This window comes from Alosa alosa, chromosome 18, assembly GCF_017589495.1.
Source record: "Alosa alosa isolate M-15738 ecotype Scorff River chromosome 18, AALO_Geno_1.1, whole genome shotgun sequence".
Taxonomy (NCBI): domain Eukaryota; kingdom Metazoa; phylum Chordata; class Actinopteri; order Clupeiformes; family Clupeidae; genus Alosa; species Alosa alosa.
In genome coordinates this window covers 20,198,278-20,212,801 of record NC_063206.1, presented here as the reverse complement: position 1 = coordinate 20,212,801, position 14,524 = coordinate 20,198,278, and the positions used below count along the sequence as shown (strand labels likewise).

At 46.3% G+C, this 14,524-nt stretch overlaps 1 protein-coding gene across 1 annotated transcript in view; it reads right to left on the bottom strand.

Annotated features, from left to right (window-relative positions):
• Positions 1–14,524, bottom strand: part of birc6 (baculoviral IAP repeat containing 6) — a 138,185-nt gene that overhangs the window by 93,939 nt on the left and 29,722 nt on the right. The window contains 19 exon segments of the mRNA XM_048269172.1: positions 952–1,083; positions 1,398–1,525; positions 1,853–1,990; positions 2,184–2,320; positions 4,512–4,731; positions 6,209–6,555; positions 7,017–7,225; positions 7,813–8,027; positions 8,418–8,517; positions 9,730–10,047; positions 10,407–10,594; positions 10,990–11,136; positions 11,723–11,856; positions 12,124–12,271; positions 12,736–12,833; positions 12,964–13,095; positions 13,337–13,498; positions 13,806–13,939; positions 14,323–14,486. Of these exon segments, the coding sequence (XP_048125129.1) occupies positions 952–1,083; positions 1,398–1,525; positions 1,853–1,990; positions 2,184–2,320; positions 4,512–4,731; positions 6,209–6,555; positions 7,017–7,225; positions 7,813–8,027; positions 8,418–8,517; positions 9,730–10,047; positions 10,407–10,594; positions 10,990–11,136; positions 11,723–11,856; positions 12,124–12,271; positions 12,736–12,833; positions 12,964–13,095; positions 13,337–13,498; positions 13,806–13,939; positions 14,323–14,486 (3,251 nt within the window).

Genomic DNA, 14,524 nt, shown 5'->3' with positions numbered 1-14,524 from the left:
AGTAGCCTATAATTAGTCTACACAATAAGCCTACTTACTGAACCACCTTGCTTATTGTCTTTGCACTTTGCTTATTGTGTCAGAGGATTCATACTGTATGATTTAAACTGACATATCTTACATAGACAGTGTTGCAGAACTGTTTGGATTAACATACAAGTTATATTGCAAACAACTCATCTATATTATATTTTACCACGTCTGTTTTCGCGGACCACTTGTGATAGCTTGCAGACCACCAGTGATCCCGGACCACACTTTGAGAAACACTGGTCTCTTAATATGACACTGGTCCAGTCAAATCTTTTACTGTCTATGGTCAAATCCCAGCCGAAGCTTATAACTGTAGCTCGACTTACCTGTGCATGTAAACATACTGACTGACAAAAAATCAGAATGAGTAATTATAACAGAGTAGCCCTGTGGACACACAATATTGTTGGAAAATTGAGATGTGTGAAACACTATTTGACTCATGGTAATCAGAAATAATTTGTTATAAAAAAAAGACTAAAATGTGTTGACTAAAACTGACTAAGATACCTTTAGTTTCCTTTTGACTAAAACTAGACTAAAATGACGAGACTTTTAGTCGACTAAAACTTGACTAACAAAAATCATATTTGAATGACTAAATATGACAAAGACTAAAAAGGACATTTCGTCACAAGACTAAGACTAAGACTAAATTAAAAATAGGTGACAAAATTAACACTAGAGCAGAGGGTAAGAAAATTGGACGATAGGAGCAATTAGGATCAGGATATAGACCATAAGATAGCAATGGTATTAATGGGATAGAAAACAGGAAGATTGGGCACAGGGGAAAACAATAAAAGGAGGTTAAGAAGAAAGACCATAAACAAAACAAAATAACAATAAAAAAAAAAACAGAATAGTTGTATGGGAGCCAGCCAAAAGCTTCCCTTTCGTATGGAGCTCCTCTCTCACCTTAGACGTGGCTTGCTTGAGCTTGGCGTGCTCGACCAGGAGCTTGTACGAGGAGCTCTTGTTGCTCTGGATCTTCTCCTTCTCGATTTGCTCCATCAAAGCTTTCTGTTTGGCTTTCAACAAATTTAACTGCTGCAATGAAAAGGGCATGATTAATGTGCCGCAACGGCGGGAACCCCGACTGGCAAGGGCTGATCCAACAACGCCCCATCATCAGTCTTAGTGACCCCAACGCCAGGAAATGCCCTCATTCATTTCTCCGTCGTAGTTAAGATTCTCACACACACACACCCACACAAACCAATCTCTGGATTATCCATTCTCATTCTAAGGGACGAGCAATAAGAGAGTACTGGGGATACTTTTAGAGAACAAAGATACATTTAGAAATACATTTAGTGTCAAAGGTCAAAGTGGGGAGGATCCTGGAGATGAGACACATTTACCTGTTTGGTGTGGACCAGCTGTTTGCGGACCTTGCGGGAGTACAGGCGGTCTAAGCTGCTGTTGCCTTTGGTTGATCGGCTCATGTTCTGGGACTGTAGGCTGTTGTTGATGAAGCTCCACTGGTTTCCTATGAGAAATAACAGATGATACAGAGAGGTGGGGGTCATTATAAAGTGCTATTGCAGTGGGTAAAAGTGTCTTTCTGTATCTGTCATAACATCAACAAGTGAATTTGTCAGACTATCTATTGTTTCTGTAATAAGCAACAAATATGGGCCTATTAAATCCTATCCTTCACATTCAGAGGTTTACAAAGAGACTGGCATCTACCTATAAAAGGCAAAGAAAGCAGCCTGGAACCATCCCAGTAATGTGCTTATTTGTCAAAAGACACAGAATGGATAAATGTGCAGAAAAAAAGAAGCTCCGCAGCCCTGACCAGGCCCGTCCTGACCTGTGAAGGACCTCTCCCGGTCCTTCCCTCCCAGCTGCTTCTTGGAGGCGCTGGCCTCATCCTCAACGCTGGCCACGTAGTCCAGCAGCCTGGACACCAGCATCACCACCCAGCTGATCATGGGGATATCCAGCACACCTGTTTCAGAAACACACACACACACACACGCAACACAGTCAGACAAACAGCACTCTGTGGACGTTTTTAATCAAGTCCTCCCTATGTTTCTTCTCAAATTCTTCTCAAAATCAAATTCTCTTATTCATCTGAACCCAATGTGTAGGAAGTGTGTGTGTGTGTGTGTGTGTGTGTGTGTCGCACGGGGTCCCACCTTCTGTGCGTCGGGGCTGGTGGCCTGAGGACTGCTGCAGGGGGGAGAGCAGCGAGTCCAGCAGGTTGAGGAGCCCCTCCAGGACGCCGCTGTTGCTCAGAGATCTTTGGCCGATACAGGACAGGAGCATGAACACCCTGCCAGGAGAGAAGGAGCCAGAGAGCTGCAGTCAATGGGGGGCTTATGGTGCTGAGCTAGGGGGCAGGTATGGAGGGACTTGTGTGTGAGTATGTGAACTTCTCTGAGGGCAAGGGACCATTTCTGTACGAGTGAGTTGAGCACACTGTGCGTGAGTGGGTGTGTGTGTTTATTTGTATGTGTGTGTTGATATGTGTATGTGTGTGTGTTGATGTGTGTGTTTATTTGTATGTGTGTGTTGATATGTGTATGTGTGTGTGTTGATTTGTATGTGTGTGTGAGTTTGTGTGTGAGTGTGTGTGTGTGTGAGTGTGTGTGAGTGTGTGTGTGTGGAGTGTGTGTGTGAGTGTGTGTGTGTGAGGATGTGTGTGTGAGGATGTGAGGATGTGTGTGTGAGGATGTGTGTGTGTTTTGTGTGAGGATGTGTGTGTGTGTTTTGTGTGTGTGTGTGTGTTTTGTGTGTGTGTGTGTTTTTGTGTGTGTGTGTGTGTTTTGTGTGTGTGTTTTGTGTGTGTGTGTGTGTTTTTGTGTGTGTGTGTGTTGTGTGTTGTTGATGTGTGTGTTGATGTGTGTGTTGATGTGTGTGTTGATGTGTGTGTTGATGTGTGTGTTGATGTGTGTGTTGATGTGTGTGTTGATGTGTGTGTTGATGTGTGTGTTGATGTGTGTGTTGATGTGTGTGTTGATGTGTGTGGATGTGGATGTGTGTGTGTGTGTGGATGTGTGTGTGAGTGTGTGTGTGTGAGTGTGTGTGTGAGGATGTGTGTGTGTTTTGTGTTTGTGTGTGTGTGTGTGTGTGTGTGTGGGTGTGTGTGTTGTTGATGTGTGTGTGTGTGTGTTGATGTGTGTGTGTGTGTTGATGTGTGTGTGTGTGTGTGTTGATGTGTGTGTGTGTTGATGTGTGTGTGTGTGTTGATGTGTGTGTGTGTGTGTGTTGATGTGTGTGTGTGTGATGTGTGTGTGTGTGTGTGTGTGTGTGTGTGTGTGTGTGTTGATGTGTTGATGTGTTGATGTGTGTGTGTGTGTTGATGTGTTGATGTGTGTGTGTGTGTTGATGTGTTGATGTGTGTGTGTGTGTGTGTTGTGTGTGTGTGTGTGTGTGTTGATGTGTGTGTGTGTGGATGTGTGTGTGTGTGTGGATGTGTGTGTGTGTGTGTGTGTTGATGTGTGTGTGTGTGTTGATGTGTGTGTGTGTGTGTTGATGTGTGTGTGTTGTGTGTGTGTGTGTGTGTGTGTGTTGATGTGTTGATGTGTGTGTGTGTTGTTGATGTGTTGATGTGTGTGTGTGTGTTGATGTGTTGATGTGTGTGTTGATGTGTGTGTTGATGTGTGTGTGTGTGTGGATGTGTGTGTGTGTGTGTGGATGTGCGTGTTGATGTGTGTGTGTGTGTGTGTGTGTTGATGTGTGTGTGTGTGTGTGTGTGTTGATGTGTGTGTGTGTGTGTGTGTGTGTGTTGATGTGTGTGTGTGTGTGTGTGTTGATGTGTGTGTGTGTGTGTGTGTGTTGATGTGTGTGTGTGTGTGTGTGTTGATGTGTGTGTGTGTGTGTGTGTTGATGTGTGTGTGTGTGTTGTGTGTGTGTGTGTGTTGATGTGTGTGTGTGTGTTGATGTGTGTGTGTGTGTGTGTTGATGTGTGTGTGTGTGTGTTGGTGTGTGTGTGTGTGTTGATGTGTGTGTGTGTGTGTTGATGTGTGATGTGTGTGTGTTGATGTGAGTGTGTGTGTTGATGTGAGTGTGTGTGTTGATGTGAGTGTGTGTGTTGATGTGAGTGTGTGTGTTGATGTGTGTGTGTGTGTGTGTGTGTGTTGTTGATGTGTGTGTGTGTTGATGTGTGTGTGTGTTGATGTGTGTGTGTGTTGATGTGTGTGTGTGTTGATGTGTGTGTGTGTTGATGTGTGTGTGTTGTTGTGTGTGTGTGTGTGTTGATGTGTGTGTGTGTGTTGTGTGTGTGTGTGTGTTGATGTGTGTGTGTGTTGATGTGTGTGTGTTGATGTGTGTGTGTGTTGATGTGTGTGTGTGTGTTGATGTGTGTGTGTGTGTGTGTGTTTGTGTGTGTGTGTGTGTTGATGTGTGTGTGTGTTGATGTGTGTGTGTGTGTTGATGTGTGTGTGTGTGTGTTGATGTGTGTGTTGATGTGTGTTGATGTGTGTGTGTGGATGTGTTGATGTGTTGATGTGTGTGTGAGTTACCTGTCCTGGGGGAAGATGAGCAGCTGCTCGGAGTTGTAGAGCTCCTGGAGCACGTTGGAGAGGAACTGGCCCCACCAGCGCTCCCCCCCACACAGCTGCACCAGCAGCAGCCCCGTGTGCAGACGGATCTTGGGCGTGCCGCTGATGCACAGGTGCTTGAACAGCTCCTCGCACGCCTGCGCGTGGAACGTGCTCTGCAGAACCGAGGGAACCGAGTGTCCTGCGAGAGGCGAAGAGGAAAGCGGAGGAGGGCGAAAGAGGGGGGGAGGGAGAGAGAGCAGATTAAGCCATCATACATCACATCTCACATCAAAGCCAACCAATGGCTGCAATGACCAACAAGTTCTGTAACAGCCATTTATCAGTCTGAATTAACCGTCTATTCTAACATGTCATCATACTGTGTAACGAGAGAAAATGTTAGGAGGAAGGGAGAGAGGTATTGTGCAATATGAGATCAAATAAGAGGGGGGGGGGCAGGAACAGCAGTGAAAGATGAGAGTAAGGGAGGGGAGCAAACTAAACACTAAAGCACTGGGTGGTGAAGAGGAGGACAAGAAAGCGAGCGGATGAGAGAGGAAGACACCGCGGGACACAGAGAGGTAGAGAGAGGACAAGAGGAAGACAAGTGCGAGTTCTCTCCGGTTAACAGAATCAAGTCATTACACGCTCCACCTCGCTTTGTAGGGGCAGCGCTAATTAATCCCACAATATCTGGGCCATCAATAAGGTCACGAGTGACAATGACGGGGGCACTGGAGAGGGGCCAGGAGCCAAAAGGAGGGCCGGGGGGCACATAATAGACGAAATGAACACACACACACACTTACACAGCCACACACACACACACAGTGACACCTTCATAATTCACTGTGCCACTACAAAAGCGGCTCTGGGATAAAGGGCCTGTCAGCTGTGGCTGCTGGAGGATAATGCATTATTCTCGTTCAGGAGAAAGAGGACTCATCATCACTGTATGCACCAACACTTCTGGAGCAATCACTCTCTCTCTGTGTGTGCGTGCGTGCGTGCGTGAACTGTTGTGTAAATCACTAAAGAATATAGTGCAAACCTATACTTCACCCTCAGTGACCTACACAAGTGAAGTAATAAAATCTGGGAGCAAAGTAGGAGGAACGGGACACTAGAAGGCTAGAGATTAGATTAGAGAGGGGGAAATAAAAAATGGAAAGCAGCCATTTCCAAGGGATGAATGTGTCCTATGCATGGGGCTTTCAAATGATCACATCCAAACCCGCAAGGTTGTCTGTTCCAAAGAAAGAAATGACTGCCCTATAGAATAGAGCATCTCAGGGGGGGGGGGGTCTTTGGCCGACTTTTATTTCCTTTTCAAATGTCACCCAAGGCATTGCCGACCAGGATTTCTTGAGACTTAAGACTTGCTGCATGAACCCACTGAACTCACTCACTGTGTTCTCTGCCCTCTCATGGTGAGGAGTGGGAATCTTCATCAAAATGTGTTTTAATTAGCAGATGAATGGAACTCACGGTCTTTAAAAACGTGAAATATATGTGCATCTCACCAACTGAGGTGTGCAATATAAGATGGTCTGCTTTCCACCATGTGGCCATATTCTCATACAAATCCTCCAAATTCAGCTATGACCTCTATAATTTAACCTCTAGACAAACACGGGCGTATTCCAATCGAAGGGACGAGATGGTGACCAGCTCACCGTTGGAGGTGTGCAGCAGGCTGAGGAGTGTGTCCAGCAGGTAGCGGATGACCGTGCGCAGCTGCTCGGTGGACGAGCCGTGGACGAGCTCGCGGGTGTCGCAGGCGTCGGGCAGCACCTTGCGGCCGGCGCCGAGCGAGACGCGCAGCCGCTGCACGGCGTGGTGCGCCAGGTTGAGCTGCAGCTGGAGCTGCACGCAGTCCTGGTAGGCGGAGAAGACGCGCTGGTCCTCCTCCACCGCCTTGTCGGGCTTGCGCAGGAAGTACTGGGCGTTGTTGGCGCTGTTGAGCGGCGGCAGGTCGATGCTCTGCAGCAGGGTCTCCAGGCGGTGGCAGGCCAGGTTGTACCTGTAGAGGGGTGAGGTGCAAGGAGAGCTCAGACTTGAGACTTCACAAGTCCTGAGGGTGATGATGCATGGTGCAACTTTTGGAGTTATGTCGCTGGGCAACCAGATCCATGATTGGATGATCATAAGTTACCAGCTGACAAGTAAAATGATGTCCAATTCGCCTTATTCACCCGGAGCCAGAACAAGGCTAAAGGGTACACTTGCCATTACACCTCAGTCCAGCAGATGGTGGTGGTAATGCACTCTGTTTGCAAACTGACAAAAAAACACTCACTAAAGAAGAAGAACAGGCCAGTGAACCTTCTTTTTTTCTCCTCTTCTTTTTCGGTGAGCTTTTGTTTTTGGCAGTTTGCAAACGGAGTGTATTACCACCACCATCTGCTGGACTGAGGTGTATCCTTGCTGGTGGTGATTTGCTTTGGGCCACAGTGTTGATGTCTCCGGTGGAGTCTGACTGACCTGCACTGGATATCCTCCTGCAGGGCCACCATCATGGCCAGGTGCTGGTCCACGTCAGGCTGGCTGGCCGCCTCACTCTCGCCCCGCAGGGGGTCGTGCATCAGTTTCAGCTCGCTCTCCCACGGCAGGATGTAAGTGTGGCCGTAATAAAAGCCCAGTGGGATCTTGGCCCTTGCATTGGTGCTGCCATAGCGGCCAATCACAGTGATCTACAGGAAGAAAACAAAGATAAGTGTGAATTATGGGAAATGACACATGCTGATCCATGTTTGACTTTGGATTTTCAGCGCTCACTCAAACACTTCATAAAGTATTTTGGGTGGGGGTTTAAAAATGTCAGTCTTGAGGTGGAAGAAAGCGCACTCTCTTGTGTATTATACTTTTAAAAGGATTTATTGCACCATGCCCTTGACTACAAACGCGTTTTGGCGTCAAGCTGTCTTCAGTGTAACCACTCAAACAGAATGGGTTTTCAAAGGAACAGACACAGACCTATGCCACTACTTTATACTAATGACATTATGTGATTTCACTTAAATTGTGAATACGGAACTAAATAGAGTCTAAACGGCAAAAAGTATCGTAACATAAACATAATCATCACATAAACTATATCGAGATTAAGAACAATATTGTTGGGGTCACTTTCAGTTATTGTTATAGTTATTGCCCTTGTTGTGAATGACCCTTAACACTAAAATAAGGAACCAGAAAATAAGTATGAAAATATCCAGAGTAAAGATATATAGCCAACAAAGTCCCATCATCATAATCATCATCTTCTTCTCCTCCTCACCTTCATGAAGCGGCAGACAGGCGGGGGCAGCAGGTCATGCAGGATGAGGGAGTGTGTGCTGATGTCGGTAGCCACAACCAGCCGCCGGCCATCCACCTCCTCGCCCAGTGTCCAGATGTCGATGGACAGCGAAGCCAGGTCGCCGCAGGTGGGGATCAGTGCGTCCGTCAGGAGCACCGGCCGCCCGAAGTCTAACGTCACAAACCTCCGCGCACCTGAACAAAGCAAGAGATAGTAAGAACCATGCTTCGTATTGCTGACCGTCCATCATAACCGCTGAACAGCTTAAAAAAAAAAAAAAAATTGGGCTTCACTGCAATACGATTTTATTGAATGCAGGGCGTCTAGCTCCAACAGCTACAAATCCTAGCATGTACACTATTACAGTATTAAGAAATGTTCAACGCTGAATCTTGTGTAGTCAGCTACTTTTTAACTAACATCCTCTGAATCATATTGATTTCCATGCAGTCATAAACACTGCTTTACTAGAACAACAAAAAAATGTTAACACAGGCAAAACAAACAAGCTGTGCCAGTGTCGGTGTGTCTGTGAGCCGGTGTGTCTGTGAGCCGGTGTGTCTGTGAGCCGGTGCGTGCCTCACCTGAGTGCATGCGCTCTATGATGATGGACTGGTGAGGGGGAGGCTGCAGAAAGTGGGAGGCCTGAGAGATGGCTAACGCCAGCCCACTGCCCATAGGATGCTGCAGACAAGCAAAGACCAACATCGTGAACTCACACTCACATTCGCTGTGATCATGAGCATGATCATGCAACAGACATTTTAGCAGGATTCTCATTGTACCGCATAGATTTGCAAAACAACCTGTGAACTATAGAGTACCGAAGCCATGACGTAGCGTTCCCAAGGCAGCAATTTCACTGGATCTAGACAAATCAATCTAACCATTGAAATCACCATTAGCGGTGGCTTTCTTAATCTATTTCAATAATTTAACAACGCTTCTAAGATGTTAGTATACGTTTTTACACTGTAGGAATCACATACTACAACATATATTCATACCAACAGGATCAAATTTGTGACTAGAGTTTTATTTTAGCATGGGTTTCCTCCGTAAGAGAGATCTGCACGTAACTTCACAGCATACGGTTAAAATCCTTAAATTCACGGACGTATTTTGGCTTTATTTTTTTAAGCAAAAAACGTCACTCTAAACAGCTGCCAGTCATTGAGAAGATGTGAAATATCCACTGAAATTTATATTACACCTGCCAGGGAATCCTGTTATGTGGGTAAGCTGCTGCCTAGCAGGTAAACCATGTTTAAATGGCTATAGCCTACATTTAAAACAATTTATTAACTAGAAATGATGCCACATGTCTACATTCAATGCTATTTAAGCCACTTCGAAAGTTTGTTTAGATCCAGTGATTCGGCACTCATGGAAACGCTACGTCAGACTTCGGTACTCTATTGAAAGAGATTAGTAAGGTAAAAGAAAGACAAGTACCAACTTGACAATTATGTTCTGACAACAAACTGTCCATAACTGTCAGTAAAGGGCCGTTCACACCAAAAACAATAATGATAACTATAAAAAAATATTGTTCTTGTTAATATGAACGACGACGTTCACACATAAACTATAACGATAACGACATGAAGATCGATTTTGTTGGGGATCACTTTCAGAGCGATTTTGAGAACGATAAAAAGCTAACAGCTATTCTGAACCGATCACATTTTAGCCATCGCGTTCATTAACACAAGGAGAGACTTTGCTTATTGTTGGCCAGAGTGGACGCTTTTATCGTTATGGTTAAGGCTATCGTTATTTTCTTGGTGTGAACGGCCCTTGTTTGCAACAGTTTTCCACAGCATGCAGCAAAAACAGAAGCTCAGAAGTGTTCTCTCTGTGCCTCTACATGAGGAGCCAGCGCGTGGAACTGACCGGCTTGGCCTTCTGGGAGTTCTTGTTGTGCGCGGCGAGGTTGACGGCGGGCGGGTCCATGATGGAGCCGGGGAAGAGCTGGGCCAGCTCCACGCTGATGGCCGCCGACACGGCCTCGTTGGGCGGCGTCAGGGGGGGCGTCATAAAGAGCGGCGTGGTCTTTGGCGTGGGCGGGATGACATCGGAGGGGTGGATGAAGAAGCCCGGCGCGCTGGAGGCCGAGGGGTTGGAAGGCACGGAGTTGTGGATGGGCCCCACGCCGGACGCGGCCGCCGCTGCCGAGGTGGTCTGGTGCAGCTTGGCCTCCAGCTTGGCTTTCTGCTGAGCACAGGAGAGGGGATCAAACTTCACAACGTTAGAACGGTGTGCAAATTAATATGCATTATTACACTCATTCACTCTTCAGAACATGTATTGTTAACAGCAAATGAACAAAAAAATACAAAAGTACTGACCCTTTTTAAAGTTATCTCTATGAAACCAACAATGTGAACCAATAATGATTTAATCAGATTATGTATTCAATTCTATTTTATTTGAAAGGGACAGTGTGCAATTAAAACATAAATGTTTAATGTTGCATTGCACCAGATATATATATAGTGTAGTGTGTGTGTGCCTATAGTCATACAAGGCTGTGTTTGTGTTTGTAATTTGTTCATGCGTGCTGCTCTGACCTGTTGCTGTAGCTTGAGAAGTTGCTGCTGTTTCTCCTGCAGCACCTGGAGCTGCTGCTCGGCCGACACCATGGCGTGGGACAGCGACTGCAGCGCCACTTGGGCCGCCGAGCTCAGCGCCGTCGACGCCTCGCCTACCGACCCCGCCGACAGGCCGCCCACTGTGGGGGTCACCCCAAACGTGCTCACTGCAGGGTGGGACACCAAAAATGACCCGACCCGTCAACATGAAATCAACACTTCAAGACAGAATGTGTAGGGATGACTGTATGGACAGGCCCCCAGTTTGCTTCAAGGCAATCTGTTTATTTTGACATTTTCTATTTAACTGATCCATGTAAAGTTTTTTAATCTAGCAAGACTGTCATTTGAGGTACCATGGCCTAGAGTGCTGTACTGCACTTTTTACTTGAGCAATAACACTTCAGATTGGGTTATGATCATAAAGCCATGTAGAACAGCAATGCTTTAGCCAAATACTCTAATGATAAAGTGAAACCACATATTTAATTGAATGTAGTGGCTCAGTATTAAGAGTGGGTATGTGAGAGAGTGGTAGTAATGAATAAAGAGGGCTATGTACCGGTGAACATACTCGCGTCGTCCCTCTCCACCCTGGTACCGTCACTCGTGGAGACGCAAGTGAAGTGCAGAGGCTCCACCTCCAGGAGCCCGGTCAGGGCCGTGAAGCTGCCCTCTGCGGCCGCACAGTTGCTCACCTTACCGTTCCCTACACACACAAACACACCCACGCGCACACACACACACACACACACGCACGCACGCACGCGCACACACAAGCACGCATGCAAGCACGCACACACAATGTGGGGGGGCAGGGAGCAAGAGACAAAGACGGAGCGGGAGCGACAGAGAGAGTTGAACCAAACAGGGAGGGGAGAGAGATAAAGGGAGAGAGTTAACAACACTGCTTTAGTTACACGAGCTCAATCCAAACAAGCACAAGAGATCCTGATCTGTTTTCTCTCTCTGGGAGACATCTGACAATGCTATCCAGGTGTACAGCTAATCTAGACATCTAATCCAGTTAATCATGGACTTCTATTGTCCAGGCTGCAATGGGAATGAGAGAGGACAGAGCTGCATGCGGATAAAGGAGCAAATGAAGGCTCTACTGTATTCTGTATTGTGTTCCATCTACCCAGGGGCTACACATGGGAATTAGCCAACAGTTGGTAGAAGGCATCTCCTCTCATCTGAGAATAATGTGGTTTGGTCTCTTACAAACTGAAGTTGATAAATAAGATTAAATAGACGCAGGGTCACTGCAGTGATGCCTGTGGAGGGCATCTCACCTGAGAGAATGTCGGAGAGGTCGATCTCATCAGACTGGACTCCAATGCTGCTGTTGAAGGCATTCTTACAGGAGGAGCCGCTCACCTCCAGGTCAAAGAGCACAGGGTCGAAGGGGGAGCTGTACAGCCCATACCTGCAATAAAACAATAAGTAAACAAACAAACAAATTCCAATAGTCTCAGGCCTTCACTAATTCCTCATTAACAGAAGTGCAGTAGTGGATTAATATTACTATCTAACTAACACGGAAGAAAACAATGTTATTCTAGAACACAAAACAAAAGTTATCGTGTCTCAATATCTGTTTGCCTGGAGGCATCTGGAGGCTGTGCTCCTGGTGTTTGTGTAGTGTAACACTTCAGTCTCCTCATGGTGGTGCCGACTCTGCTCCCAGACTCACCGGGTCTGCAGCAGAGCCTCCAGGGGGGTGAGGCGGTCCTGCAGCTGCCGAGAGACGGCCGTGAGCAGGGAAGCGCACGACGTGCTGCAGCCCGCCAGGTCCTCGTCCTTTACATAGTTCAGCAGCACAAAATACCAGAACACTGCACCTGAGAGAGCCAGGGGGAATGGAACAGAGAGGAGAAGAGGGAGCAAAACACTAGCGTAAGGACCACGATCAAAATGCTAAATGTTGCCTTTTTGTCAGCGGTCATCGCTGCTGATTTGAGATGTTTCTCCTAATAACACACTGACTGCAAATCAAAGTCAACATTATCATCAATTCTGCTGTGTGTGTGTGTGTGTGTGTATATGTATATATGTGTATATATATATATATATATATATATATATATATATATATATATATATATATATATATATATACACATATATATACACACACACACACACACACACACACACACACACACACACACACACACACACACACACACACACACAAGACATATATAGAGGATTGAAATTGTGTTTCTTTCAAGTCCACGGTAGGGTAAAACAACAAGGACAACACAGTGAACAATAATACAGTGATATGGTACAGATGACATACCACCAGTAGCTGCTGCGGGTAAGTAAGGCATATTCTCCAGCAGCGCCTTCAACAGAGCCATACCAAATCCCTGCTGTCCAGGGTCTCCTTTACCATTACTGCAAAAACAGAAGAGAGAAAAGTTATTCCTCACGTCTCAAAAACAAATCAACAATATTTACTCATATGCTTACAAATTATGGCCTTAATTTGGTATATTGGGAGATTTTGTGTATTGTAATCTCTTACCTAATACAAAGTGCAAGAAAACGTGCGCATTTGTGGGCTATGCTTCGGCCCGCCTGGAAGAAGCAGACTCTGACCATATCTATGAGCCGCTTCCTGGTCTTGATGAGGAGGCCCTCCTTCCCCTCTCTGGGACTGGACACACAGAGGTCAGGGCTTAGTGGACAGAAAAATAGGTCAGTCACAGAGCATGTACACGCACAAATGAACATAAACATCAACATGTAGACACATCTATATATATATATATAGCTTCTATAATTTCTATTAAATCGTCAACTCCTGTGATTGGATGCTCTGAATGACACAAGCAAGCACTCACTGATACAAACACAGACTTACTTCGACACACACACACACACACAGAGATCCGTACCTGCAGGGTCCGTTAGAGTAGACCCCAGCCAGCCAGCAGAGGATATCCAGAATGAGACTCTGAGCGTGCTCAGTACTGGCCGTCTCCTCCGAGCGCTTACACAGGCTGTTGAGCAGCTTCTCATGGAATTCTGGGAACTGCAGCATAGCACAGCGCTGGATTCTATGGCAACAGAGACAAACAACAGATTCATACGTGTCCATGAAGCACTGCAATTACATTTCGGCTCAGTCCATACACCTGTCTGTTTAGAACTCGAACCCCAACCTTTTTTATATTTAGCATAAAAAAAACTGCCCAGCGGTTTATACACAACACGGTTAATGGTTAAACAGGAAATTAATGTAGTCCCATCAAAGGTATGAAAAGGACAGCACTGATTGATAGAACACCCTGAAAATACCCTGTGTTTGTGGTGTCAACATGAAGAGAGTACTGGGTGCACTTAAGTAGAGGGCTGTGTGGGTACCTTTCTTTGGGTATGGAGGTCTTTTTGAACCTCCGGATTGTGATTGACACTTCCTGTAGGAGGTCACAGCCACGCAGGTTATCCGGTTTCTTTGATGCTGGTGGAGGCTCCACTTTAGATGTGGAGGCTTTTTCCTGATGAGAGAACCAGGGGAAAAAAGAGAAAAAAAAAAAAAAAAAAAGACAGGGAGATCAGGAGGGCTACACAGTAGCAAGGGAGTGCTCACAGCTAATGTTGTTTTGATTGGATAACAGTGCAGTTCCCCTCTGCAACCACTAGGTGGTGCTAGCAAAACAAAAAGCCTTCACCAGGAATAAAACTCAACCAGTACCGACTCATTACTTCCATTTGGCGAGTACAGAGGACTACAAAAATCCTCACACCAAGCCTGCATAATGATGGTAAACTACTGCACAGTCCAACAGCACAACAGCTTATGGAGGGCTAAGGGCTGCCCAGGAGTCCTGATATGAGTTAACAACAGAGCGTGCTCAGACAGTGAGTTCCACGGCCGTACCTTGGAGGCCTGGGCCCGCTGCAGCAGGGAGGACAGGGACTGGGCTTTACTGCTCTGGGGCTTGGAAGGCATCCGGACAACTGGCCGCGGGTTCTCCTCCATGCCTTTGTCGCTCACCGCCTTGATGTGGACCAAGAACGAGCGGTACTTTCCCCCTGCCATACCTGCAAGGAGACACGAGAGAAACAGACAAGCGGTTTGG